Raw genomic sequence first — 25,361 nt, forward strand, 5'->3', positions numbered from 1 at the left:
GTAATAGTCCTCATTTCTGCGCTGTGAGAGGCAATTGCTTCTCTTTTATTCACCTCGTAGACATTACACTATAAAAGCCGGACTATCTGTCGACTTCTCGTGCCAAATCAAAATTGGAGAAATGACGGTTAGCCAGAACATATGGGAGAACCCCAAGGCAGTGCAGCAAAACAGACTGCCCACACGAGCATACCACATTCCTCGAGAAAGCGTGGTTCTAAATGGAGAATGGAAGTTCCATTACAGTGAGAGTCCACTTTTGGCCCCAGGATATAACGACTCAGTCGAGTGGGGCACTATTAACGTGCCGGGCCACTGGCAATTGCAGGGCTATGGTCGTCCGCAGTACACCAACACTGTCTACCCGATTCCAGTCAATCCTCCATTTGTACCAAGCGAGAACCCAACCGGTACCTACTACCGAACCTTTGAGATTCCGCAAGATTGGGCCGAGGGTGCTGAGATCCGGCTAAGATTTGATGGTGTCGACAGTGCCTTCTTCGTCTCCGTTAATGGCCAGGAAGTAGGCTACAGCCAGGGTAGCCGAAATGCTGCCGAGTTTGACGTGTCGAAATTCGTTCACCGCGATCAGGAGAACCACGTAGTGGTCAGCGTGTTGCAATGGTGCGATGGAACTTACATTGAGGACCAAGATCAATGGTGGTTATCTGGTAAGCGCTGCTCCCCGAGAGCCATTTTTTTTTGCGATAAATTGTTGCTAACATATGACAGGTATCTTCCGAGATGTTACTTTACTTGCATTCTCTTCCGAGGCTCACGTCGAAGATTTTTGGATCAGCACTGTTTTCGACAAGGAGTATGACAATGCGACGTGCACGGTGGAGTTGTATTTGGCTGGTGGCGCTGATAATGTCAAATTTGAACTGAGAGACGAATCTGGTAGCCTGGTCCATCAGTCAACAGTTGTGGGCAAGGACTTAAAGAAACATGAATTCACAGTTTCTTCGCCACAGAAATGGACTGCTGAATCTCCTTATCTTTACAAGATGACGATATCCGTAGAAGCTAGTGGCAAGACTGTTCATGAAGTTGTTCAGTCTGTCGGCTTCCGGCAGGTCGAGATGATCAACGGCAATATAACTGTCAATGGTAAGGCCATTTTGTTTCGTGGTGTCAACAGACACGAGCATCACCCAGAGCTTGGCCGAGCGGTTCCATTGGAGTTCGCCAAGAGGGACCTGCTTCTCATGAAGCAACACAATTTTAATGCTCTTCGATGCAGCCACTACCCATGCGATCCTCGGGTTTACGAACTCTGCAACGAGATTGGTTTGTGGGTTATGAATGAGGCGGACCTTGAGTGCCACGGCTTTTATGACACCTTGGCATTGCCTCGAGATATCCCAGAGGTGGTGGATTACGAAGTGAGAAAGAAGATGATTTTCCCCCAGGCGGCGGAGTTCACGTCCAACAATGATGAATGGACCGAAGCATACCTGGACCGAGCCCGTCAATTGGTATATCGAGATCGAAATCATCCTTCTGTCATTATTTGGTCACTCGGTAATGAGTCGTTCTTTGGAAATAACCACAAGCTGATGTACGATTTGATCAAGAAGGTTGACCCGACTAGACCAATCCACTACGAAGGAGATATGAAGGCTGAGATTGCTGACATGCACAGCAAAATGTATCCACCATTTGAGATGCTTCAAGAATTCATTGTTGAGCATGGCGACAACTTTGAGAAGCCAATGATTTTGTGCGAGTACGTTCACGCCATGGGCAATGGTCCAGGTGCCGCCAAAGAATACCAGGACTTGTTCTATTCTCACCGTATTCTCCAGGGTGGCTTTGTTTGGGAATGGGCAAACCATGGTCTTTTGACAAAGGATAAGAACGGCACTGAGTATTATGGTTATGGCGGTGACTTCGGTGAATATCCACACGATGGTGTCTTCGTTATGGATGGTCTGTGTGATGCTCGTCATAGACCAACGCCAGCTTTGATCAACATGAAGAAGATCGTTGAACCAGTCAGAGTGGAGTTTGATGTTTCTAAGAAGAGCATAAATATCACCAATTTGCATGATTTCATCGATGTCAGCCACTTGGTTGCTGATTGGAAGGTGTCCGGGCACGCTGTCGACGCTCACAAGGAGCAGAAGTCCGTTTCTCATGGCTCTCTTGATCTTCCGGCCATTTCTGCATGGGAGACTGCTTCTCTCGACCTTCCAGTTCTGCCAGAATCGGACGATGAAACATGGATCACTGTGACCCTTCGCCTCAAGGAGGACACCAGCTGGGCTAGCGCCGGCCATGTTATTAGCTGGGGTCAGGCTCAGCTCAACAAGGGCAAGATCGCTGTTGAGGCTGCGAAGACTTTGGGTTCATTTAATGTTGACGAAACCGCTGCGACTATCATCTTCAGCACCAACGACTCCCGGCTTGTCTTCGACAAGATTAAAGGACGGATTGAGTCGTGGACAATCAACTCGCAACCAGTCATTGTCAAGGGGACGAACAGGTTGACATTCTGGAGAGCGCCTACGAATAATGACACTCCAGTTGATGAGGTATATTGGAAACGATACGGGCTCGACAAGCTCACTCATTCCGTGAGAGCGGTGCGTGTAGTTGGCAGCGGTGAGGTTGTTGTAGAGTCGCACATCAGCCCGCCCATTCTTGGATGGGGCATTATCGCCAAGACTAGCTACAAATTGATAGAGGGCGGTTTGGATATCGACACCTCTTTGGTTCCATTCGAGATCCAGCCAGGTCTGCTGCCGACCACCCTGCCACGAGTAGGCTGGGAGTTTGCTGTTCCTGAGCAGTATGACTCGTGCGAATGGTTTGGATTGGGGCCACATGAATCATACGCCGACAAGAAGGCGATTCAGGTGGGCCAATACAAGTTGAAGGTGTCCGAGATGGACTACAGCTATGAGTACCCACAGGAGAACGGTAACCGGTCCGAGACTCGATGGGCTTGGATCGGCGACGGCGCCCAGGGCTTGATTGTAACCATGGCAGAAAACAATGAACCAAAGAACTTTGGATTCAAGGCCTCTAACGAGCTAGGTGTTGAAGAAGCTAAGCATCCACATGAAGTCGCTCGCGGCCCGAAGTTCATTCGCCTAGACTACGCCCAGCATGGTCTTGGCACGCGATCTTGTGGGCCTGGTGTCCGCCAAGAATACATGCTTGAGTGCAAGGAAATGACTTTCACTGTGCAATTAAGGCATTCGAAGTAACTGTTAATTAATTTTCCCACATGGTTTAATTGAGATCTTTTATATATGCGGCCTCGAAAATTTCCGAGTTAATTTTTAGATAACTAGAGCAGACAAGTCCATATTAAGTATCTTTCTAGAATCTATAATGACTAACAGAAGGGTTGAACTCAACAGGACGTTTTTCGAGGTAGAATATGCCACCCCACACTTGGAACGCGGGGCGGGGCAACAACTTTTTACGTCCCCACGCCTTTCCACCTTTTACCACCGTTGAGGTGTCAAATGGCGGAGCAGACTCTTAAAAGAGCTCGAGTTGGACAGGCTGTAGGTATTGCAAAAAACTGGAAGAGTTAAGGCTGACCGTTAAAGTGTGAAGCATGCAGAATTAGAAAATGCCGGTATGTACGGTTCCGAGAGGACGATAATTTGCTAACTGGCATAGCTGCAACGGAGAGCGACCGTGCTCCGCCTGCGTGGCCATAAATCAAGAATGCAGTTACATTGAGGTTCAGGGTATGTATGATATCCCAGAGAAGAGAGCTAAGCTAATCAGGAGGTAGAGAAAAGGCAATCTAAAACGGATCAGATTCTGCAAGCCTTGAAGTCGCTGGAAGCTAAGATTGATGGACTAACAGGGGAGAATCACACGCCCCATACAAATGGAAAAAGGCAGCGCGAGCCCGAAAGAGAGGATGAAGATGATGGTCTCGGAGTAGCATTGAGCAAAAGCCATAACTCCGCTACGCAGAACCTGCTCGACTGGCCAGCCTTTGATGCCATTCCAATGATACATACGCTTCCGACAGTCTTTGAGCTGGAATACCGGCGCAAACCGTGGACTTCCGCACCTGCTCCGGTGGATCATATCACGGAAGACGTTGAGGAGGTTCTCATAGCAGCGTTTCAGCAGGGCATGAACTTTTGGTATCCGGTTATATCGCGTGGTATGATAGATAAAGCGATGAAAGCGGAATCTTCGACATTGAAATGCTTGAAATATATGGTTCTTGCCGTTGGTTATGCATGCCTACGCACAGAAAGGCTTAATAACAGGTCACCAAGAGACTATGGGGATGTTGAAATCGCCGAACTATATGGTGAAGGATGTTTCTCAATTGCCATAGAGCTTCTTCCTTTTGCATTTATGGAGGATTCCGTTGCATCAATTCTATGCATATTCTACGCAAGGTAGGTGTGATGATTGTGACGCGTGGGGAAGAGAAACTAATAACAGCGGTAGTACATACATGGCGTTCCACCACCGCCCGTTACAAGAGGCCACTTATCTCTCTGCGGCGACACGCAAATGCGAATTGCTATTGAGCTACGAAAAGAAGGCCGGTCTCTCGGTCGAGGACATGGAGTCGATTCGGCGGGTTTTGTGGGCGCATTTCATCCTGGAGAGCGACATATCGATTGAGATCAACGAGCTCCCCCAGAGCGGGATGAACTCAATTAAATCAATAGAGATGCCAAAAGACTTCCAGAGCCACTCCGATTCCGAAGTCGGTAAACACGCGTCGCTGTATTTCCTCGCCTGCATTTCAATGCGCCGATTGCTCAACCGTGTGCACACCCTGTTGTTTGCTACGGAGGAGGAGACATACAAAGACTCCAATCTCATCATGGAGCTGGACAGCCAGCTCGAGGCGTGGCGCCAAGTGCTGCCCAAATACCTAAAGTTCTCGCTAGAGCCGGGCGCCGAATTGGACAACGACCACCAGGGGTTCCTACGGCAGCGTTACTTTACGTGCAAGTCAGTCATCTTCCGCCCCATTCTCAACCATGTGATGCTGTGCGACCTAAATAAGGTGGTAATTGACGACGCCGAGCTCATTCGCATGGCTGAGATGTCTGTGGAGGCATGCTTCCTCCATATGAAGCATTTGCAGTCCTTCACGCATACCGTAGTGATCGACGCGTGGATCTGTGCGCATGCCATGACGGCGATCATGATTGTACTCTTCGTGGCCGCGTGCTCACCGTCGCTCGTGCCATTCCTCTACGAGAAGCTCACGATCAGCGACGTCCAGGAGGTTTCCACCCGCATCGAGGGCTATCTTACCAAATGGGCCAATGACTGCCCGCGAAATGACGAGCCCAGCCACTCAATGAAACAGTCTATATACCTGATCAGAGTTATCAGGGACTCATTGGTCTAGCGATGGCTCTAAGTAGAGTCAATTAACATTTGTAATAACATTTCACTATTCCAGTGTCTATTTGGGGGACCAGTCCCCCATGCCCCCCTCTATCTCCGCTTCGCGGAGGGCTCCTCGAAATCCCTTAGAGATCTCCGCGAAGCGGAGCCACGGGAGCTCGAAGGCTGGCCCTCGAATAATATTAAAGTAGAGCAACAATGGAGGGACTAGTCTCTCCAACCCCCCACCCCTGGGCTCCGCTATGCTTAAATATTAATCAATTGACTGGGGGACCTGCGCTTCGGGAGGCTTGGAAATCACGTCCGCATTATTGGAGAAATTTGAGACACGCATCACTATAGCACCCAGATATATGCCAGATTAATAAGACCGGTAGGCTTCTGTAGATTTCTACCTCACCGGTTAACGTGAATCGTTTAAATTTCCCGCTCCAACTTAATCCCACTGCCACAACAATAGAGAGCATAGAAGGATGGATAGAAAAGACGGTATAATGCGGCCGCCGACGTCAACGCTCAAGCCGCCGCCGAGGACCATCAAACCTCCACCGTCGCTACGGGCACCGCCAGCGTCATTCCCGGCGGCGAATTCCGCCCAGCGAGCTGGGGGCGGGCGAGGCAGGAAAGTCGCGCTCCAGCCGGGATTCTCGCCACTAGATTGGGCGAACCTGAAAGCGTCCGGCAAAGACCTGCGGGGCATCGAAGGCGGGCTGATCAAAGTCGACCGCGAGGAGCTCAAAAAACACAATACCCCAGAAGACGCGTGGACCACGCTCCAGGGGAAGGTGTACAATATCACGCCGTACCTGCATTTCCACCCGGGGGGCGAGAAAGAGCTGATGAAGTGCGCTGGCAAGGACGGCACGAAGCTCTTCATGTGGTACCACTCCTGGGTCAACTTTGACAATATGCTTGATCGGTGTTTGGTTGGCTATTATAGTGGGTAACCACAATACTGGTACATAATCACTATCGGCATTACAATACTGGTACAATAGTAGTACTATTACTGTTGGCATTACAATGCTGATATGAATTGTACTATCGGTACTACTATTGGCATTACAATACTGGTACAAATACCGTTAGTACCGGTACTACTATCGGTACTACTATACTATTGGATGATGCATTACTAGCGATTGGCGAATTGTCAATTGCGGTTATGCTGCCACACCTACCTCAATACTATTACCAATTGTAGTATTAATACAGTACTAGTGGCATTAAAATACTGGTACACTACCAGCAGTACTACCGATACTTCACAATACTGGTACGGTAATTATACTACTGCCGGTACTAAAGCATTACAATACTGATACTACATGTAATAACTGGTAGTATGGCACTAGCATTGGGTGGTACAAGGTATGGGGTGATGCATTGGTGATGCGATCGGCGAATAGCATTTGGGTCCATACTAACGTCTCCTACTTCGGTACTATGTCGGCATTATATTACTAGTATTGAGGTTGTACTGGTATTACTGTACAGCTGATATTAGTACCACCTACTTCCATTGTAGTAGCACTATCGATATTACAGTAGTACTAATATTAGTGAGTCGATGACGGAACGAATTACCTAATGCTGGGATGTGACACACATGGAAAGCCGTGGATTGAATATGCAAGGCCCGCCGATGCCTCGAATCGATCGGACGATTGCAAGGAGAAGAAGGAAATAAATAAAAAATAAAAAAAGGACCAGAAGTAATTCAATGCTACTCGAGCACCAAACACCTGCCATTCCCGTCCCAACCTGGTCGCGATGGCTGGTTTGGAACATCTGAGTAGGGCGATGCGGAGTGTGCCACGCCTCGGCGAGCGCACCACACAACACCGTGTGATGTGGGTGGGTTGGATGTGTGAGCGATGGGCAGGAGGAGCATGCCAGCCAATGCACCCGGTCCTCTCAGGCGCGGTCGTGAACAATTTTTTCGTTTTTGCTCCTTAAACCCACACTTTACACATTTGCACGACGAATCACCCGCGTGGAAAGTGAACAAACAATTGTAAACTTGTCCCTGTGAGAGTTGAGCTCCATCTTGTGAGGCTATTTTGTATTTTTTTTCTTTGCCCCGTATTGTTTCCCTTTTCGTATTGTTTCCCTCTGCTGGTCGTTGGACTTTGATTTGCTGAAATCCGCCAACAGTACAAGCACCCAGGAACAAACAACACACAAAACCCCAAGGAAAACGACGCAACATTTGAGTCCGTGAAATCGTTGTTTATTTGACGAGATAGCGTTGGGGGATTTGAATTAAGGTCTTTATTTTTTATTTTTATTATTTTTATATACATATAGTGGCCGTGCCCAAAGACGTACACAAGACGCCCAGATGTCGGACACTATTAGTACGCAGAGAACACCGTCGACACATTTCAGGAAGACGCGGCAGGCGCCGCTCGACGAGGAGTCGAAGCGCGTCAAGTCCAAGTACCCGGAGCAATTGACGTCGCTACGGGAGCTCTTCCCAGATTGGAAGGAGGAGGACCTGCTAGCTGTGCTCGCCGACACCAACGGCGACATTGAGAATGCTGTCATCAGAATCACCGAAGGCCACGCCAGCCAGTGGGGTGAGGTCAAGAAGAAGAGCCACAAGGACCGGGCCAAGTCCAAGGGCCCTGAGGCGGAACAACAGCTGCGTTCCAAGCCAGCCGCGACCCCACGGGGTGCCCGATCTGAGCGGGGCCGCAGCAGACAGCCAAAGAAGACGCTAAACGGACACACGCCACATCAGACTGCCCCAGCTGCTGCGGGCACTGCGACTGCCACTCCGGCGGCCTGGAAGGATAGCCCGGCCAAGGAGTCCAAGGAGACTACTAAGGAGAAGACGAAGGAGACCGCTACGACCGCTACGACCCCCGCTACGACGACTACTACCACTACTACTACTGCTACGACTACTACTGGAGCCACTTCGGTACCTGCTAAGACCTCCTGGGCCGCCGCTCTGGGCAAAAAGGAGCCTGTCCGGGCTTCTCAGCCTGTTTCCGCACCAGCTCAGCCTACCGAACCAGCTCAGCCAGTTGAGGCCACCCAGCCAGCTGTGGAGCAGCCAGCTGTTGAAGAGGAAAAGCCAACCGCTCCAGCTAAGGAGCCTGTAAACACGGCGCCAATCGCCGACACGAAGAAGTCGTGGGCTTCAGTCGTGGCTCCTAAGCCAGCCAAGAAGGTGACTCCGGTTCCAGCTGTTCCAGCGGTCCCAGCCGCTGCAATTCCAGCCGAGAAGGAGGCCAAGCCAGCCGCCCCAGCGGCAGCGCCAGTTGAAGTGGAAGAGGAAGAGAAGAAGGAGCCAGAGGCCCAGGAACCGGTCCAGGAACCCGTCATCGAGGCGGCTCCAGCTCAATTGGAGCAGCCAGCGGCTACCCAGCGACGTGTACAGCAGCAGGACGTTCCAGTCATCCTCCCTGGATCTGTTCAGGCCAACAACGTCGACCGATTGGACATGCAGTTTGGCAGCTTGAACGTTGGTGCGGAGGAGGCCATCCCCGCCGAGGAGGAGGCTCCAGCCCAGCCACAGTACCAGTACCAGCAGCCACAGCAGGCTCAGCAGGATCAGCAGGCTCAGCAGGCCCAGGCCCAGCAGACTCAGCCACAGCAGCAGCAGCAGTACGACAATCGATACGCCCAGCAGGCCCAGCCTCAGCAGAAGGGCTTTGAGAACTACAACCAGAGCCACTACATGTACCCAGGCGCCCATCCATTCCAGGCATACACGGGCATGCCAGGTGACTACCCGTACGCCGACGCTCAGCGACAGAACTACGCTCAATTCTACTCGCAGTTCCAACAGGGCGCGGGACACCCACAGGAGGGCGCTGGGTTCGGCCAGCAGAGCGCCCAGCGGTTTGGTGAGAACGCCAGCAGCGCCAATGCCTCTGCGACCCACTCTCCGGCCGCCAACACGGTCTCACCAGGCATACCGACCGCCGCGCCGTACCAGCAGCAGCAGCAGATGAACCCGTACTACATGTCCCCGGCCTACGCCGCCTACTACTACCAGACCTACGCTGGCTACAACCCACAGCAGGCTGCCGCCGCTGCCGCCCACTACAACCCGGCCGCCCAGAGCAAGAACTTCTACTCGCAGCAGTCTTACTACGATGCGTACCGACAGCAGCAGCAGCAGCAGCAGCAGCAGGGCCAGCAGCCGCAGACGCCGCAGCAGCAGAACAACGGCCTGAGCGGCATCTCTGACTTCCTCCAGCGAGACGACAAGTCCTCGCCACAGGCAAGCAATGCCCAGGTCCAGCAGCCGCAGCAGCAGCCACAGCAGCAGCCGGGCGGGCTGCAGTACCCAATGCCCCAGAACTTGTACAGCTACGCCGGGTATGGCCACTTTGGCCAGCCGCCACAGCACCCGCAACAGCAGCCCCAGCCCCAGCCCCAGCCTCAGCAGGGCCAGCAGGGCCAGCAGCAGGGCAACCAGAGACAGTGGGGATACAACTAAAAAACAATTATCGGGTTATTTTGGTAGTATAAATGTTAATTTATTATTTATCCCCTGTACAATATATTCGCTACTTCCACCAGCTCTCTCCTTCCTTCGAGGCGGAACTACGAGGTGAGTTTCCTTTCCTTCAATTGACTTGAGACCAGCCCCCCCCCCCCCTTGTAGCTCCGCTTCGCGGAGATCTAACCATTCATTAGACTCAATTGGTCTGGATATCCGAGGACCAGCCCTCGAGCTCCTGTAGCTGGGCCAATCCCCCAGACCCCTATGTCTTGATGGTTAGCTGCTAGAAGTTCAGCTAGCAATGCGTGACAAGTTCCCGCGTCACAGCTCAAATCTCCGCGTTTCAGGGGACTGGTCCCTCCATAGATACACCGTTTTGTTCAATCAACTCGGGCGCTAGCCCCCCAACTCCTCTAGCTCGGCTGCGCGGAGACCAATTGGCTAGTATTATCCTCCAAAACGTCCCCAGGGCTAACTTTGCTACCCTGCCCAAAATACTTATTATTCCGCTCTTCACCACAATTGATTTTGGTGCAATGGATAAACAGTAGTTTTCAATTTCTTCCAAGCTTGGATTTCTTGTTATTTTTCAAATAGTTCGTTTCAATGATACTGAATTAGTTATTACAGGGTACAGTAGGACCTTAAAATTTAAACAATGGAATTTACTCCAATATATTGACCCTTCAAATTGGTATAATCGTCCACTGTAGAGAAAGTCGAGTTCTCAGGAAAATGCTCATCAGTTATCCCCCTAAATAAAACGGCAGATCTGACTTCAATTGACATGTTTGTCGACTGGGATTGGGATGTGTGGTTGAAAGAAGAAATGAGAACACACGGACTCTAATCAAAGATTATTATTGTAATTTTCCCGGGGTTATAATGAGAACGCACTGGCTGTTAATATCTGGCTATTAATATCAATTGACAAGAACTCATAGGTATTACAAAATTTGATGCTAATGGTTACGAGTGCCGATATAATAAACGTTGATGAAAAAAACGTTAGAGAGGGCCGGGTGCGACAGTTGCCTGAGATTGAATTGGAAGAGATTCAAACCACACCTACGGAGATGCATCTCAGAAAGAAGGGTAATAAAAGTTATGACATGACTAAAAAAGCATTGCAAATAGCAAGAAGAAGGATCTTTATGATATGTAATCTGCGACTATTTTTTCATGACTGTTACTGCATCAGCGAGAGAAGACAACGGGGATGTAGTCTTAATCCTCCGCGAAGCGGAGCTACGGGGGTTTGGAGGCTGGCCCCCAAGTACTCATTTGCTCCTAGTTGTAATGGAGGAATTCGTTGAGTGAGTCTATTAGATGATTTGATATATAGATTAGTAGACCTCGACGCCGACACGGCCCTTGGCGAGGATATCGACGAGCAGAGGGGATGGCACGTTATCGGCCTTGAGCCCGCTGGCGGACTTGTAGACACGGATGTCATTGATGTACTTGTCGAACAGGAAGGCCGAGTCGAGTGGTCCGCCCTTGGCCTCTGGGTGGAACTGGGTGGAGAAGATGGGTCGCGACTCGTGGTACATGCCCTCGTTGGAGTTGTCGTTAAGGTTGACAAAGTACTCCTTGAAGTGCGGCGGCAGGCTCGTTGGGTCGACGGCATAGCCGTGATTCTGCGAGGTGATGTGGCACTTGCCGGTGGTCAGGTCGAGGGCTGGAATGTTGTGGGCTCGGTTGCCGTACTTCATCTTGATGGTCTTACCGCCGGCTGCGAGGGCAAGCAGCTGGTGGCCGAGGCAGATGCCAAAGATGGGGCCGTTGTAAGTCTCCATCGTCTCCCGCAAGTGGTGCACGGTAGAGGCACAGAAGGTGGGGTCACCGGGGCCGTTGGAGATGAAGATGCCGTCAAAGTGGTGCGAGATCTTGTGGATCGGGTAGTCGTACGGCAGCACCGTGATGGACGCACCCCGCGACACCAGCGATCGCAGAATGTTCTCCTTGACGCCGCAGTCAATAACAGCGACGTGGAAGTGCTCACCGGCCGGCGTACCTGGGGACGGGATGTGGAATGGCGCCTTGGTGGAGACCTTGTGCACAAGGTTGATCTCACCCGGGTCGATGAAGGCGTCATCCTCGTCGGCGTCGTATTCCTCGCCGACGGTGATTCGGCCCAGGGAAGAGCCCTGCTCCCGGAGGTAAGTCACAATGGACCGCGTGTCGACGCCAGTCACAGCGGCCACGCCCTCACGCTGGCACCACTCGCCGAGGGACTCGACAGCCGTCCAGTGCGAGTACTTAAGCGCGGCGTCGGCGACGACAATGCCCGAGCACTGCACGTGCGGGCTCTCAAAGTACTTGAGCAAATTGAATTCGTCCCTGGCGGTCGAGGATGGCACGCCGTAGTTGCCAATGAGCGGCTGCGTGAACACAAGGATCTGGCCCCGGTACGACGGGTCCGTCATCGACTCCGGATAGCCGACCATGCCGGTCGAGAAGACGGCCTCGCCCGACACGTTCTTGTTGGCGCCAAACGACTTGCCGTGGAACACGGGACCGTCACGGATGGTGAAGGTGGCCCGGTCGAGCACAGCGTTGTTGTAAAGCGCGGGGTTGGCCACGGTCGAGGCCATTCGCTTCATAGTAGAAGCCGCGAGTGATTTTGGTAGTCGGAGCATCGTAAGCTATTTAATACTGGCTGGTCTTCCAAATGTGGTCTGCTACATGTTAGTAACTTCATTTCATTGGTGCTATTGGTAATCGTACCTGAGAGATAGTCCTATAACAACGGTTAGCATTGTTCCCCTTTCAAAGTCTATAATGGATAACTTACTTGGCAAGTGAAATCGGATACAAATCGCATAGAAACAAAGCGCTCTTGTTTAAAGCAGTCCAAGAGCTCGACTTTCTTGAATATCGAAAGAGAAAAGAGAAAAAAAATCGATTAGGGAGAAGGAGGAAGGAAAAAATCGGGCTGAAATATTTATGTCTCGAGAATGACTGAATTTGGCGATTATGCGAGCAATCTTCGTCGAAATGACTCTTCTCTGCGCCCGGGTTCATGCATAGTGCCTGCGCAGGCGTCACCAAAAAAAAAAATTTCAACCCCCCGACTTTGCGACATGCCGCCTTCGACTATTCCAGCTTAGCATCGTAGGTGGGTTTACCCTCTCGGGGCTCCATTCCGTGAAGATCATGGGCTACGCAGTAGAAATTGCGGGTTCCATGATATTTAGTACATTTAGTATACGGGCTGAGCGGTAACTGCCCCCCCCCCCCCCCCCCCCCTCTGGGGGTCCACTTCGTGGAGATCATAGGCTTCACATAGAAATACATGGTACTGTAGCACCAGGTAGTGATTTAAAGCCACCAGAAAGACTTCGAATATTCTCAATTCTGTATCTAAAGTCTATAGGGAACCTCACCCCAATTGCCCTACTTCTGTTTGACACCCAACAATAATGATTCTAAGTGTCTAGTAGGAAAAGTGCTATAATGATTCTAAGGGGGTGTATTTACTAGGACGAGATATAACGATTCTAGAAGTCCGTTCTAGGCGAGACATAGTAATTCTAAGAGTTCACCAGGACTATGACAAATCTAAGGGTCTACCAGAGCCTACTAGGAGGAGTGGCTATAATGATTCGATGAATCTACGAGATACAGTGATTCTAAGAGCCTACTAGCACTATTGCGATTCCAAAGGAGATCTACTAGGACTAGCTGATAATGAGCTATAATATGGTTGATCAATTCGTAATACATCATCTATCTATAAATAACCCCCCCTAAAACGCGTTAGCAGTCGCCAAAATATCAACAAAGATAGACGAATGGTCAGTGTAACTATGACAATTAAAAAATCATTGCTAAAAAGCGTCCTCCAGCTTCCAAAACGGACTCTGCAGGACATAAAAAAGGAGACGTACTCCTTCGCTCTAGTAAACAAATTTCATCCTCATTCCAGTTCGCCTCTTTGAATTTTTCAAAGATATTAACTTACCAATGGAGCTGGTGGTGGTGGAAGAAAAGTGGAGGGAATTTTTTTTTTTCCACTTTTATAGTGGTGCTGGTGGTTCGCCGGAAAAAGTTGATCGCGGTTGGCGCCATGGGAAAGGCCGGTCGGAGCCAAAGCCCTGGTCGCCAGGCCGCCTAAGATCGAATCTAAGGTCGAACCACCGCACCAGCTCAATTAGCGACGAGCACTCGTTCATGTCCTTTTTCTCTTTGCGCGTGAGCTCATCGTCGAGCATCTCCGAAAAGTGGTGCTGTGTCAACCGGAATGGCAGCCCATACGCCGTCACGTAGTGCCAAAACAGTTCTACGGCGCTCCAAGGCGTGCTCTCATACCCGCTGAACAGGGCTGGGTTCCTGAGGATGCCCCGAGCAGACATGACGCCGTCGACCCCGGTAACTGCGACAATCTCCGACACTTTGGCGTGCGAGAACGCGTCACCGTTGGCCATGACGGGACACTGCACGCTCTCCTTGATGAGCCTAATCGCCTCAAAGTTGGCCGGCTCAGAGGACCGCTGCGTCTTGAGCCGCCCGTGAACAGTAAGAAAGTCTGCGCCGGCCGCCTCGACCTTGCGCGCGAACGCAACCGTTTCCGCCAGGTCCTTGTGGATGCGGATCTTGACCTCTACGCAGAACTTTGGGCCACACTGGGCCTTGACTGCTCGCACCATGGACGCCACGAGATCGGGCTTCGCCATAAGCGCAGCGCCTATGCCTTCTCGGTTCTGCTCTTTGATGGGGCACCCACAGTTGATGCCGATGCCGTCGCAGTATGGCTGCGCCAGCTCGGCTGCCCGGACCAGATCCAGCTCGTTGGAAGCCCCGAACTGTAGAATAAGCGGCGTGTCCTTGTCGTTGGTCGTGAAGTCAGAGTCTCGGGCGACCTGGTTCCTGCAGAACTCGCGCGCCAGGATCATGGGGCTGTAGACGATGTCGACGTTATAGTGCCTGACCACGGCGCGAAACGGCAGCTTCGAGTACCGTACCATGGGCCCCGATATGTGCACTGGTCGCCTCTCACTTCTGCATCGCTCGATGACCTTCAGCGGGTGGTTTAGCGGGTCTCTCATGGGTTGGTTGGTGAAAATTTCACTGATCTGCGACATTATTTTTTTTTTTTTTTCATTTTTCACTTCGATTTTTTTGAATCATCGGACCTTATCATTCAACCGATAGCAATCATCATGACTTCGCCGGGATCTCCAGTGGAGCAGCCTCCGGCCAAGAAAGCAAAGGTCGAAGAAAACGCGTCCTGGTACCTAGACCAGCCAGGCCGAGTCAAAGGCATCGCGCCCATCAAAAAAGAGTTCGTCATCGACCAAGAGCGGTCCAAAGTCGATCCCAACGAGGAGTTCCACGACGAAGACGAGGGCGGAGGCGTCCAGGAGCGCGGAGCGGGCGCCCTCGGTGACGTTAAGAACCGCAAGTCCAAGAAGCAGCAGCGCGGGCAGAACAAGAACCGGGCTTTCACACAGCCCAAGGACACGGTTCTGTTTTGCGAGAAGATCAAGCTCTCGCTGGACAGGGCTGACTGCCTGTACGGCGGGGACTGCCGCTTCGAGCACGATGTGTCCAAGTATCTCGCATCGAAGCAGAAGGATCTCGAGGGCGTGTGCCCCGTGTTCGAGGCAATTGGCTACTGCCCGTCGGGCATCAAGTGCCGGTGGCTCCACAGCCATCTCAAGGACTGCAAGCCCGTAGTCGATGAGGTCAAGAAGGAGGCCGCGGCCAAATCTAACTACGAGTGCAATAGAGTAGCTGTGGCGACGCTCAACCAGATGCAGCGTAAAAAGTATAGCTACCCAAAGACCGACAAGATGGTCAAGTACTTCGACCAGGTCAAGGAGGAGAACGAGGAGAAGCACCGTGAGAACGCAGCATCGTACATGGAGCCCCCGCTAAGGCCCTCGGAGAAGAAGCGAATCTACCTCAAGAACGCCAAGATTCTGTCTCCGCTGACGACCGTGGGGAACCTGCCATTCCGCCGGCTCATGAAGACCCTGGGGTGCGATGTGACCTACTGCGAGATGGCACTCGCGCTTCCTGTCCTCCAGGGCCAGAAGTCCGAGTGGGCGTTACCTCGATCGCACTCGTCGGAAAAGGGCGGTTTTGCCGTTCAGATCGCCGCCGCCAAGGACTGGCAGGCCATGAAGGCCACCGAGGTCATTTCCGACTTGTGTCCCGACATTGACGAGATCAACCTCAACTGCGGCTGCCCCATTGACCTTCTATACCGATCAGGCGCTGGGTCGGCCCTGATGGACAACCCCGGCCGCATGTCGCGAATCCTGCGAGGCATGAACACAGTGAGCGGAGATATCCCAGTCACCGTCAAGATCCGGACCGGCACACGGGACAAGCATCCTACCGCCAAGACCCTCGTTAGCCGGCTCGTCAAGGAGGGCAATGTCGCTGCCATCACGCTCCACGGACGATCCCGGCAGCAGCGATACACTCGACTCGCCGACTGGGACTACATCCGGGAAGTCGCCGACCTCGTCAAGCAGCAACGCGAGGAGATCGAGGATGGAGTCAAGCCGTGGATCATTGGCAACGGCGACGTGTACTCGTGGAAGGATTGGTACGACGACATTGAGCATTCAGGCGTGGACTCGGTCATGGTTGCCCGAGGCGCGCTGATCAAGCCGTGGATCTTCGAGGAAGTAGAGAGCCGCCAGTATCTTGATAAGAGCGCCAGCGAGCGGCTCGAGCTTATCAAGAAGTATGCGCACTATGGCCTGGAGCACTGGGGGTCTGACGAGTACGGCGTCAACCAGACACGGCGGTTCCTGTGCGAATGGCTCTCGTTCACTCACCGATACGTTCCTGTTGGCATTCTAGAGTACCTGCCACCGAAGATCAATGACCGCCCGCCGCCATGGCAGGGCCGAAACGAGCTCGAGACTCTGCTCGGCTCCTCTGACTACAAGGACTGGATCAAGATCTCGGAGATGTTCCTGGGCCCAGTTTCCGAAGGCTTCGAATTCACACCAAAGCACAAGAGCAATTCTTATGAGGCGCCTGAACAGCCATCTATATAATATCTTCGTAGATATGCGATTCTTCCTACTAGTAACTGTAAGAACTCCGCGAGGCGGAGCTACGGGGGGTTTGGGGCAGGCCCCCAAGCCAATTGAAGCAGTGGTGTGCTAATTGGGGGGATCAGTCCCCTCCAAACCCTTTGGGGTTCCGCTTTGCGGAGACAATACGCAATTCTTCCTAGTGTAGTAACTGGACCTCTGGTGAATTAAATTGAGGTTAATTAGTCGTTCTTCTTATCGCCCGGGGCGTTCTTAGCATTGACCTCGTCGGAGATGTTCATGTACTCCTTGGAGAGTGCGGCGGCCTGTTTCTTGAGGATCTCAATGTCGTTGTCCTTCTGCTCCAGTTGCTTCTTGAGCCGCGCAATCTCGTTCTTGGACTCGGAAGACAGCGCGTCAGCCTTAACAGTCTCGTCCGAGCCGCCCTTGAGCCGGTGAATCGTGTCCTCAGCCTTCATCAGGTCAAGCACCATGGCGTAAGTTCGGTTGAGGATGAGGGACAGGAACAGCGTGAAGCCGCACAGGTACATGTTTCGCTGCGAGTAGAACCGCCGCGCCTGGATCTCGCTGCGGTCGGTGGTCATCATCTGGCCAACGTTTCGGCTCTCCTGCGCCGCAGCAACCTCCAATTGCACCCGGTACACACGGTTGACCGAGTCGATGAACAGGATAAGGATGAAGATAAACGTGAATCGTAGCGTCATTTTGAGCTTGGCCACGAGCCGGCTCGTAGAGATAACGTGGAGCACCTTTTTTCTCAGCGGCCGTGGCAGGGGCGCGACCAGCATAAGGAACAATGCCATCTCCGTGACGAGAATGATGAATACCTATAAATTTGGCGTCAGCTGGACCATCCAATCAGTCAATTGCCCACTTACCAAAGTGTAGTACAGCGTCATCGTGTCTTAATTTCTCAGTTTCTCTGGCGTATGTGTTGTGGCAAGAAAACAGGCGACTTCGATATGGAGACGAAAAAGAGGGTCGTCGGCCCCGGTGGGAGTAAGTCCATATGTTCCGTCTCACACTACATTGCTCCGCCCGTACCACCACGCCTGGTTGCAACTAATGCATGCGGGATTCACCAATTGCCAGTATTTATTGCTAGAATATGTACTTATATTTGTGTAGTGCTTATGCACCGGGCGTCCCTGTCGCCAGAAATGAGTGTGATGCATTGAGGTTGATATCTTCAATCTATTCTACTGGAGCTGGTTTACCTCCTACGCAGTGCCACCTTCAACATAGGTTTTTCGCGAAGCGAATCCGCTGTTATTTCGCGGGCGTTTCAGGCGGCAAAGTGGCCTGCGGAGGAGGTAACATCACTCTCTTCATAATCTCTGCGCGATAATGAAGGCTAGGCAAAATTCCCTCAAGTGACATGAATAGGAAAATCTCTCTTAGTATTTCCGTGGACCTCAATTGAAAAAAAAGAGCATTTCTTAGATAATTTTACGTAAATATACAGCCCGTTAAATTATTAGTACCAGTAGATGGTGTAGAAAGCCTCCATCATAATATATTTACAAGAAAAGCTAATTAAAACGCTTAAAGAGTACAACCCTTCCTAGTTCATTTTTACATAAATACAACTCGTTAAATTAGATGGTGTTGGAGGTGTGGAAGATCTCGAAGGCCTCCTTGATTCGAGCAGACATGGTCTTCTCACCCTCTCGGACCCAGACTCGTGGGTCGAAGTACTTCTTGTTTGGCTTGTCCTCGCCGTCTGGGTTGCCGACAGCAGTCATAATGTAGTCCTTCTTCTTGAGGACGTAGTCTCGGATACCAACGAGGTAGGCAAACTGGGTGTCAGTGTCAATGTTGACCTTGACGACACCGTTCTTGATGGCAGTGTCAAAGTCCTCCTGGGTCGAGCCAGAGCCACCGTGGAAGACAAGGTAGAGTGGGTACTTCTTGTCAGAGCCGAGCTGCTCCTTGGCGTAGGCCTGGTGCTTGCCGAGCAGCTCTGGGTGCAGCTTGACGTTGCCTGGCTTGTAGACACCGTGGACGTTGCCAAAGGCGGCAGCAATGGAGAAGTTTGGCGAGATTGGGGCAAGTGCCTTGTAGACCTCAAACACCTCCTCTGGCTGGGTGTAGAGTCGCGAAGAGTCGACACCAGTGTTGTCGACACCGTCCTCCTCACCACCAGTGATACCAATCTCCATCTCGAGCCACTGGTTCATCTTGGCAGCTCGCTCAAAGTACTTCTTGGTGATGGCAATGTTGACAGAGTGCTCCTCCTCAGAAAGGTCAATCATGTGCGAAGAGAAGAGTGGCTCGCCGTGGAGCTTGTAGTAGGCCTCGTCAGCGGCGAGCATGCCGTCGAACCATGGCAGCAGCTTCTCGGCGCAGTGGTCAGAGTGGAGCACGACTGGGACGCCGTAGGTTGGGGCAATGGATCGAATGTAGTGAGCGGCGGCAATGGAGCCAGCAATCGAGGCCTCCTGCTTAGAGTTGGACACACCCTTACCAGCAAAGTAGGCGGCACCACCGTTCGAGGTCTGGAGGATGATTGGGCACTTGTTGTCTCGAGCAGCCTCCAAAGCAGCCACAACGGTGGAAGAGGAGGTCACGTTGATAGCTGGAATGGCAAAGCCATGCTTCTGGGCGTAGTCAAAGAGGGCTCGCACGTCATCGCCAACGATGACACCAGACTTTCGCTGCAAAACGTCGGTAACAGAAGGCATTTTTGTGAAATCTAAAATTTTTTGTTAATAAAAAAATTCACTCCTCCTGTGCAATTGGCACGTCTTTTATCCTCGCAATTGAATAGATCACGGAAGAACTGGATAGGGCAAAAAGTTTTTCCGAAATTAACCCGGCGTTATATATGACGTGGACCGAAGCAAAGTAACCCCTCTCTTCGGGCTCCTCAGGACCATCCCATACAATATTATCTTGCAGGGTGCGCGGCGGGTGTTTTACAGTTTCGGTTTGCCCTTTGCCAGGTGGGACCGTCAGGCCATTGTTACGCTGCCGCTTTTGGTCCAAAAAGTAAGTGCCGTCAAACCGGAAGGCTTTTTTTTCATCGGCCCGCTGTGATACGGTCTTCCATACAGCCCTCTAGAGATACAGCATCTCAGACAGGGCCAAAGACTCATTACCGACAACACAGCAGGAGGCCGGCTGCATCAGCACGCTCGCACTTGCTTGAGAAAAAAAACAAAGTCAATAGCAAGCCTAGCAAACTCGTGCAGGGCCCTCACACAGACACAGCGTCTTTTGGCCAATTAAGACAGCGACAATACAGTCCTTTGCCCTGACTCGGGCATCTGCTACGCATAACACAGGGCAAGACATTGGTCGTCCTCCTCGGCTCAGAGGCATGAAAAAAAGTCCTTTACATCACCTGTTTTGGCGGGAATAACAAACTTTATACCCTTTTCCAGTTCCGCCTTGATATATGGCTCAATTATCCGACGTACCTCTCTCCGGGTCGCCCCGGCGTACTGAGAATTGGGGGAGGGGGGGGCAACTTACCTAACAGTGGACTAATTGAGTGCAAGTAGAATGCAGTGAAGTGAAAAAATCTAGGAATAAAACTCGACGCGGGGGGTTTTTATATTTGCCAGCGGCCTGGGCGATTGTCGTTGCAGCTGTTGTGAAATATGTGGGGTACACCCGTGGAATTCTCGCCCACCCCTACCCAGTTTTCCGATTCATTCTCGTCCGACGTCGGGAGACAAGGGCGTACGCGACACGTCGCAGGTCACGTAACAGGGCCTCTACCGGCCGGTCGGCGGACTATTATACGGAATCCATATGTATTGACTATGTACAGTGAACGTAGTTACCGGCTTTTAATGTTTTACAACTTTGGCCGAGCGTCGTGACGATGATGATGGTGATGGTGGTGATGGTGGCTGCGAGACTTTGTAGCGTTAGAGCCATGGTCAGTAATAACAGGCGTTAGTATTGGTTGAGCTGATTGAGAAGGCTGAGATTCGGGGATCCTGGACGCACTCGGCTTCCTGGCAGCCCTGTAGTAGTTTTTTAATCGTTTGGTAATGGCATTTGAGCCCCTGCTGGTTGTGGACTTGCGCGCAATTGATCCAGAGGAGAAGGAGGAGGAGGAGGAGGAGGGGCAAGTGCGGGACGAGCATGAACTAGTACTGGATCCGCTTGTAGAACGCCGTTTGGGTACCATTGGTCCAAAGCTTAGTCCGCTGTTCAGCCAATTGGGGCCAATTGGCGTGTCCGCGTCCTGTGCATGCCCCCCTGTTAAATCAATATCCTGTAAAGGCTCTCCTGTCAAATTGTGTCGCGTCGCAGCATCTTCAGGATTGTTAGTTGGCGGGTTGGCTGTCACAGTATCGCCATCAGTGGAGTCCTCTTGGGAAATTCCGCTCCCTGCAGATGTTGGAAACCGTGGAAAGTCCTGGAACCTGGTGGGAGTCGCCCTTGGCTCAATTACACTGTCCTCAACACTACGGTTGACCTCTCCAAAGGCGGCAGAATTGGCCTCTGAGGGATTCTCGGGACCCGCATTACTCCGCTGTGGCCCATTTCTCTCATCATCCGGAACAGAATCGCCATTGGTATCACCCGAATGAATATTGGTATCAGGGGTTGCAACAAATGGAGCCAACTTAACACCCTTGGAGCTACTCGTAGTCGTAGGTGGGCCTGAAACATTAGTTTTCATCTCGTCATCCCCTGCATATCCACTGGTACTACTGCCCCTGCTCTGACTGAGAGAGAACTCCAACAACGTTGACCGTCTCTGCAAGACGGGTACAGGACCAGAGGACTCAGAATTTAGTCTATCAGCTGGCTGCTCCTCCAATTGAGCTACCCGTTTCGTGCTAGTTCCTTCATTAGTAGCCTGGCACTGGCGATGGGGGCAGCAGCAGCAATGGGGGTCTCCACCGCCTTGTCCATTTGCTTGTAGTGCACTCGGAGCGGTATCATCCAATCGTGGTGCATTTACCACAGCTGGAGTGGCCTTGGGGCTGCGCTTAAAATACTGGCGAAACTGTTGCCATATGCCAGGGGCAGCAGGGCTACTACTATCAGAGCTGGCACCACCATTATCAGTAGGAATAACGCTACTTTCATCCGCAAACGTCACAGCTCGCTCAGCCATGTTGCTATTGGCCATCTGCATCAACGGGATTTCTTTTCCTCTTGTTTATAGAAAATAAAACAAGAAAAGACTACCACAGTTGAGCTTAAATAGATGTATGCGGCTAGTGCGGCTCACTTCTGCGAGTTAAAGTTCTCATTGGCCCAGTCTTTAGTGGTAAGTAATCCTGGGATCCACTGAGTTGCCTGGTGCATCAGTAATGTTCGCCTGATGCATCACTAATGCTCATCGCCGCTTCCGATGAGTGTGAGAGTGTGGGGGGAAATGGGGGTCCATTGATCTATAGCCTTTGGAGGAAGACTGGCGGATGCTACATATTCAAAAACCTTTTTATGTAACTATATATACTAAATATTAATCAAGAAATTGGATGGAGCAAGACCGAAGCGTCCTCGGCTGCCATAAACTTCAACTTCCCACCAGCCATCCTCCTGCATTCTCAGCACTAGAAGCATGTCCCCTTTTCTGAAGGACACCTCCTCAGGAATAGCCGCTCGGTAGTCGTATGCAGCCTTGCCATACCGGATAATCCTCCGTCCGTCGGACGAAATTGTCGGCAGAGTCGCCTGAGGCTGGCCCTTCATGCTCTGTCGTGCGTCCACCGAGTTTCTCCGTGGGGGTTGTCTCACGGATTGCTGCATCTCATACTCATCATAGTACTGTTGAGCGTCATGCACATCGCTATAGTCATAGTAAGACTGTCGTGAGCTCAATTGAGGCTTTGGAGAAGTCGCCCTTCTATACATGGGCGAATTGGCCCGAGAAGTCTGCTGAGGCTGGTAATCTTGAGGAGTCGGCTCTCGTCGGTAAGTCTCGTGCATTTCGCCACGGTATGTGTCCTGATAAATGCTCTGCCTGCTAGCATTCGGAGACGTTGACCGCATGTATGGATCCTGCGGCCGTGGGGACATATGCGATGCGGTGAATGCCTGCTGCGGAGGATTATATGCCTGTTGCAGTCCCGGTGAAGCGGCTCGTCGGTACTGCTCGGCCGGATTCTGGTATCCCTGCTTAATTGGTGATGCTGACTTTGTTCGGCGGTGTCCTCGCACGGAGTCGCCATACTGCGATTGCTGCGATTGCTGCTGTTCCTCTGGACTCTCGTAGTACATTGTCTTTGAGCGCTCTCGCATAGTGTTGAAATGCTGTTGCTGAGGTGGTGGTCCCTGCTGATGAATGCTCCCGCGAAGTTCGTTCTGCGACCGTGGCCGCTGCATATTCATATTGCTACTCCCTCCACGACGCTGCTGAACTTGCCGTGGGTCATCGTCAATATGCATATCTCCAAACATCTCCTTAGTCTGAGCCGCGTACCGGTGGGAAGTAGACTCCATCTCAGTAGCGGTGAACGCCGGTTCTGGTGGCACCAATGCGGAATTGGACCGGCCAAACATTCCTTTTGGTGAGCCTCTGGAGGGGCTGGTTGGTGCAGACCGAGAAATAATCCGTCGCGTAGAACGCTCCGTACCGTCGCCAATAGAATTGTAACGGCCCGGTTCGTTCTTCTTTGCAATTGGCAGCGACTGTGGCGGTTGTTCTTCCTGTGGAGGGCTGACATCATCAGTCTTCAGCTTTTGCAAAGCCATTACTAGCGGATCGTCTCGAGCCATGGTCTTAGTAGGAGATGTCGACCGCGCCCGAGTATCGAACGGACTTCGGCTCGTCGTGCCTTGGCTACCTGAGATGCCCAGATCAAACATGTTCTCGCCCATATTCAAGACCGAAGACGTAGGCATAGACCGACGGTTAGACTCCTTCTGTTGCTGCTGTTTAATATAGTCCTTATCTTTAGCTGTGATAGTAGGCTGTTTGGTGTCCTTGTTCCATCCTTTATTGAGGTCCTTCTTGCTTCTTCGGCGGAATGGTGATGCCCACGTCCTTCGCTTTGGTTCCTCCTCTAGCGGAGTCTCGGAAACCGATGACATAGACGTATTGTTCGAATATACGGAGCTGTTTGGAGAGGTCGATCCCTGGACAGGAGAACTTTGAGCAGTTGTCGAGACGGATTCGGGATGAGCGAGCACAGGGATTGACTCGTAGTCACCGGCGGATTGGACGTTGAACTGCGGGATCGGTACTCGGCTCTTAGGAGGAGGTGGCTGACGTACATCATGGCTCCTGTCAGACCGCTGGCTTGTGTTTAGCGGCTTCTCTGGCTCAATTACCAGCGGGGGCGCTGTAATCCTGGGCGAAACAGTCTCGAGCTTGAATTGAGAAGACGAGTTATTGCCATTATAATATGGACCCTGGGGCTGCGAAGCAACAACGGGCTCTGAATGTTGTTGCTGTTGTTGTGGAGGTTCCTGCATCATTTGGGGGTGTGATTGCTGTGGTTCGATAACGACATTGTCAGTGGTCAACGCGGTAGCGGCAATTGGTGATGCGCTACTATCGTAATGCGACTCACGGGTAAAGTTCGCCACAGTATAGGCGCTCTTCCCGTCATTCTCATCGCCGTAACCATCCAAATAGTTAACAAACTCAGGTGGCTGCTCAATCTCGTTACCGGTGCTTCGGACACTCACGAAGGCGGCAATATCCTGCTGGACGTCGCACTTCTCAAGCGCTACTCTGATATTCTCACATCCTTCGTCGTCGCTCACGCATACGGTAGACACGATGTTGGTATACGCCCAGAGGTTGGACTTGACGAAGTTAATACGCTCTTCCTCCAGATCCTGGAACTGGTCACAGCTCTGTCTCCACTCCTTGTTCCACCGGTCTACGGAATCTGCGTAGTTTCTCAATGCATTCTGGTACTCCCGCTTCGTGTAGTCGACGGAATTGTGCGCCCGATCGAGCTTCATGTTGTTCTTCTCGAGGTCCTTGCCCATTAACAGGTTCTGTTGGGCGTAGTACCCGTTGATCTTGTTACAGTCCACCTTGTATTTTTCGGACGCTTTTTCAACTGCAACTTCTCCCGCCGCCTTTGCCTTGTACAGTTTCTCGGCAGTATTTTGCACGACCTTGCGCCTCTGCCTCAGCGAGGCGGAGAATGTCTCCAACGGAGCATTGAGCTGCGATTTGATTTCGGTGGCCGCATTGGCATGGGACCGGCCCATTGTCTCTGTACTTCGGCGGATAACTTCAAGCGCATCCTTCAACGTGCCCAATTCCGCGCTGCCGAGGCCCCTTTTGGACAGCGCCAGCATCTTCTTAGCGTACTCTTCTTCAATGGCAATGCGTTCCTTGAAGAACTGGGATATCTCGTCGCAGGTGGACTTGGCTTCGTGCATTCGGTGGAACAGCGCTTGCACTCCGCTATCGTCTTTTGACCAGAAGCAGTTGCTGAACGCGTACTCGTCGCCGCCTTCAGTAGCCATAGTTTCGATTGTTCGCCCCTCTGAAATTTGTATTTATTCTCCTTCACTAGGCCAATGGATGGCTAATTGTTGAGGTAAACACGAGCTGCAAAAATCGTTGGAAAAAAAAA

General features: G+C 51.8%; 11 protein-coding genes across 11 annotated transcripts; 5 read left to right on the top strand and 6 right to left on the bottom strand.

Moving 5' to 3' along the window:
• Window positions 1-121: 121 nt before the first annotated feature.
• TRVA0_025S00562 (uncharacterized protein) lies at window positions 122-3,215 on the top strand (the record flags this gene model as incomplete). Its single annotated transcript, XM_076685451.1, has 2 exons — window positions 122-671; window positions 733-3,215. 2 exons carry the CDS (start codon window positions 122-124, stop codon window positions 3,213-3,215), a joined length of 3,033 nt encoding a protein of 1,010 aa, XP_076540265.1.
• A 264-nt stretch (window positions 3,216-3,479) lies between these two features.
• Window positions 3,480-5,359, top strand: TRVA0_025S00584 (Zn(II)2Cys6 transcription factor; the record flags this gene model as incomplete). Its single annotated transcript, XM_076685452.1, has 5 exons — window positions 3,480-3,521; window positions 3,567-3,595; window positions 3,640-3,710; window positions 3,758-4,385; window positions 4,438-5,359. The coding sequence occupies 5 exons, from the start codon at window positions 3,480-3,482 to the stop codon at window positions 5,357-5,359; spliced, it is 1,692 nt and encodes a 563-aa protein (XP_076540266.1).
• A 472-nt stretch (window positions 5,360-5,831) lies between these two features.
• Window positions 5,832-6,305, top strand: TRVA0_025S00606 (cytochrome b5-like heme/steroid binding domain-containing protein; the record flags this gene model as incomplete). The annotated part of the gene is made up of 1 exon (XM_076685453.1): window positions 5,832-6,305. The coding sequence occupies one exon, from the start codon at window positions 5,832-5,834 to the stop codon at window positions 6,303-6,305; it is 474 nt and encodes a 157-aa protein (XP_076540267.1).
• A 1,397-nt stretch (window positions 6,306-7,702) lies between these two features.
• TRVA0_025S00628 (uncharacterized protein) lies at window positions 7,703-9,817 on the top strand (the record flags this gene model as incomplete). The annotated part of the gene is made up of 1 exon (XM_076685454.1): window positions 7,703-9,817. One exon carries the CDS (start codon window positions 7,703-7,705, stop codon window positions 9,815-9,817), a length of 2,115 nt encoding a protein of 704 aa, XP_076540268.1.
• Window positions 9,818-11,169: 1,352 nt separating this feature from the next.
• Window positions 11,170-12,727, bottom strand: CPA1 (carbamoyl-phosphate synthase (glutamine-hydrolyzing) CPA1; the record flags this gene model as incomplete). Its single annotated transcript, XM_076685455.1, has 3 exons — window positions 12,621-12,727; window positions 12,554-12,566; window positions 11,170-12,504 (listed from the first exon to the last, which is right to left on the bottom strand). The coding sequence occupies exon 3, from the start codon at window positions 12,427-12,429 to the stop codon at window positions 11,170-11,172; it is 1,260 nt and encodes a 419-aa protein (XP_076540269.1). The 5' UTR covers window positions 12,430-12,504; window positions 12,554-12,566; window positions 12,621-12,727.
• Window positions 12,728-13,535: 808 nt separating this feature from the next.
• On the bottom strand, window positions 13,536-14,874 carry DUS4 (tRNA dihydrouridine synthase; the record flags this gene model as incomplete). The annotated part of the gene is made up of 2 exons (XM_076685456.1): window positions 13,536-13,575; window positions 13,791-14,874. One exon carries the CDS (start codon window positions 14,872-14,874, stop codon window positions 13,846-13,848), a length of 1,029 nt encoding a protein of 342 aa, XP_076540270.1. The 3' UTR covers window positions 13,536-13,575; window positions 13,791-13,845.
• A 114-nt stretch (window positions 14,875-14,988) lies between these two features.
• Window positions 14,989-16,845, top strand: DUS3 (tRNA dihydrouridine synthase DUS3; the record flags this gene model as incomplete). Its single annotated transcript, XM_076685457.1, has 1 exon — window positions 14,989-16,845. One exon carries the CDS (start codon window positions 14,989-14,991, stop codon window positions 16,843-16,845), a length of 1,857 nt encoding a protein of 618 aa, XP_076540271.1.
• Window positions 16,846-17,066: 221 nt separating this feature from the next.
• Window positions 17,067-17,744, bottom strand: YET3 (endoplasmic reticulum transmembrane protein 3; the record flags this gene model as incomplete). Its single annotated transcript, XM_076685458.1, has 2 exons — window positions 17,067-17,672; window positions 17,724-17,744. The coding sequence occupies 2 exons, from the start codon at window positions 17,742-17,744 to the stop codon at window positions 17,067-17,069; spliced, it is 627 nt and encodes a 208-aa protein (XP_076540272.1).
• A 699-nt stretch (window positions 17,745-18,443) lies between these two features.
• On the bottom strand, window positions 18,444-19,529 carry FBA1 (fructose-bisphosphate aldolase FBA1; the record flags this gene model as incomplete). The annotated part of the gene is made up of 1 exon (XM_076685459.1): window positions 18,444-19,529. The coding sequence occupies one exon, from the start codon at window positions 19,527-19,529 to the stop codon at window positions 18,444-18,446; it is 1,086 nt and encodes a 361-aa protein (XP_076540273.1).
• A 1,121-nt stretch (window positions 19,530-20,650) lies between these two features.
• Window positions 20,651-21,949, bottom strand: TRVA0_025S00760 (uncharacterized protein; the record flags this gene model as incomplete). The annotated part of the gene is made up of 1 exon (XM_076685460.1): window positions 20,651-21,949. One exon carries the CDS (start codon window positions 21,947-21,949, stop codon window positions 20,651-20,653), a length of 1,299 nt encoding a protein of 432 aa, XP_076540274.1.
• A 326-nt stretch (window positions 21,950-22,275) lies between these two features.
• On the bottom strand, window positions 22,276-25,251 carry HOF1 (formin-binding protein HOF1; the record flags this gene model as incomplete). Its single annotated transcript, XM_076685461.1, has 1 exon — window positions 22,276-25,251. One exon carries the CDS (start codon window positions 25,249-25,251, stop codon window positions 22,276-22,278), a length of 2,976 nt encoding a protein of 991 aa, XP_076540275.1.
• Between the last annotated feature and the right edge of the window lie 110 nt (window positions 25,252-25,361).

Source organism: Trichomonascus vanleenenianus, assembly GCF_965637985.1.
Source record: "Trichomonascus vanleenenianus strain CLIB 3782 genome assembly, contig: TRVA0_025S, whole genome shotgun sequence".
NCBI classification, from domain to species: Eukaryota; Fungi; Ascomycota; class Dipodascomycetes; order Dipodascales; family Trichomonascaceae; genus Blastobotrys; species Blastobotrys vanleenenianus.